The following is a 1,164-nucleotide window of genomic DNA, read 5'->3' as shown; positions in this document are numbered from 1 at the left end:
TATATATATATATATATATATATATATATATATTAAGGCACTTTTTCATTGATAATACTTTGTTGAAGCTTGCATACTCTTTTACTCTTAAAATTCTCTACATTTTGCTGAATTGTGTGCATTATTAATCTTAAACAGTTTATATCCATGTATATTCATATTTTTTTTTTATGAATTGAAGTAATTTAACTTAAATTTTTTTCTTCTATGTAGACCTCCTGAGAAGACTTCAAATCAAAGAATAAGGGTTCAAGTGGATGTGGCTGGAATAGGAAGTTTTGTTGGTGTAGGAAGAAACAAATGTATAGCCAAGAGCATAGCAGCGAAGTTAGCCCTAAGAGAATTGAAAAAGATCAAAGTGTAACAGAAGTGAAATGACATCTTCCTTTTATATATGCATTCATTTTACTTTGATTGATGAAGACATCCAGAGCCACAAAAATTAACCTAACATTGAATTTTCTTCATTCTTGTTGCAATATTTCATATTAAATTAGAAGAGTAACGTTAATCATACAAGTGATTTCATACATTACATTTTATAACATTTCTGTAGTTGAATAAGAACTGCTTCAGATATCCTTTTTGTAGCTGATTCAGTTTTCAGAATTTTGTCACAAGAATTATAATTCACCAACTTATTACTTTCTGCTTTTACAAATATGACAAATTTGATAGTTGTGATCAAATTATATTTACTTGGACTTTAACATGTATATACTATTAAGATAAAAGTTTTAAAATAAATTATTTGAGGTAACAAATGTGATAAAGTTTTCAGGTTGTAAGTTACAACTAGTGGTAGTATATCCAATTTGTTTATTTCTGTTATACATCTTTTAATAATGTAGAGTACAGTAATTAAAATAAAAACTACCTAAAGCATCAACTGCTGCCTGTGGTAGTCTCAAATTTCATGTTAAGATTTAATAATTCTATAAAATTCACCAACACTACAAGTTAATGTTAGACGTGATTGAAGCAAAACAAAATCAAAACTTTAATACATAATAGTATTATTTGTCAGAATTTTTAGTTTGAGTTGTTACAAATGTCTTATTAGTAGGTTGACTCTTTAGCTCAGTTGGTAGAGTGCTCACTTAGTATGCAAGAAATCTCAGGGGTTCGAATTGAAGCATAGGAAATAATAAAATTGAAATTACC

The 1,164-nt window shown here is 27.4% G+C and overlaps 1 protein-coding gene across 2 annotated transcripts in view; it reads left to right on the top strand.

Moving 5' to 3' along the window:
• The window catches only part of LOC106459167 (endoribonuclease Dicer-like), a 66,603-nt gene extending 65,714 nt beyond the window's left edge, over positions 1 to 889 (top strand). For both annotated transcript variants that reach the window (XM_022385596.1, XM_013918762.2), the window contains exon 14: positions 214 to 889. In XM_022385596.1, coding sequence (XP_022241304.1) covers positions 214 to 364 — 151 coding nt within the window. In that variant the 3' untranslated portion in view covers positions 365 to 889. The remainder of the gene's footprint in view (positions 1 to 213) is intronic.
• The last annotated feature ends 275 nt before the right edge of the window (positions 890 to 1,164 follow it).

This window comes from Limulus polyphemus, unplaced genomic scaffold (assembly GCF_000517525.1).
Source record: "Limulus polyphemus unplaced genomic scaffold, Limulus_polyphemus-2.1.2 Scaffold570, whole genome shotgun sequence".
NCBI lineage: Eukaryota > Metazoa > Arthropoda > Merostomata > Xiphosura > Limulidae > Limulus > Limulus polyphemus.
Note: the sequence above shows the minus strand (reverse complement) of the source record. Positions and strands in the feature narration are given on the sequence as shown.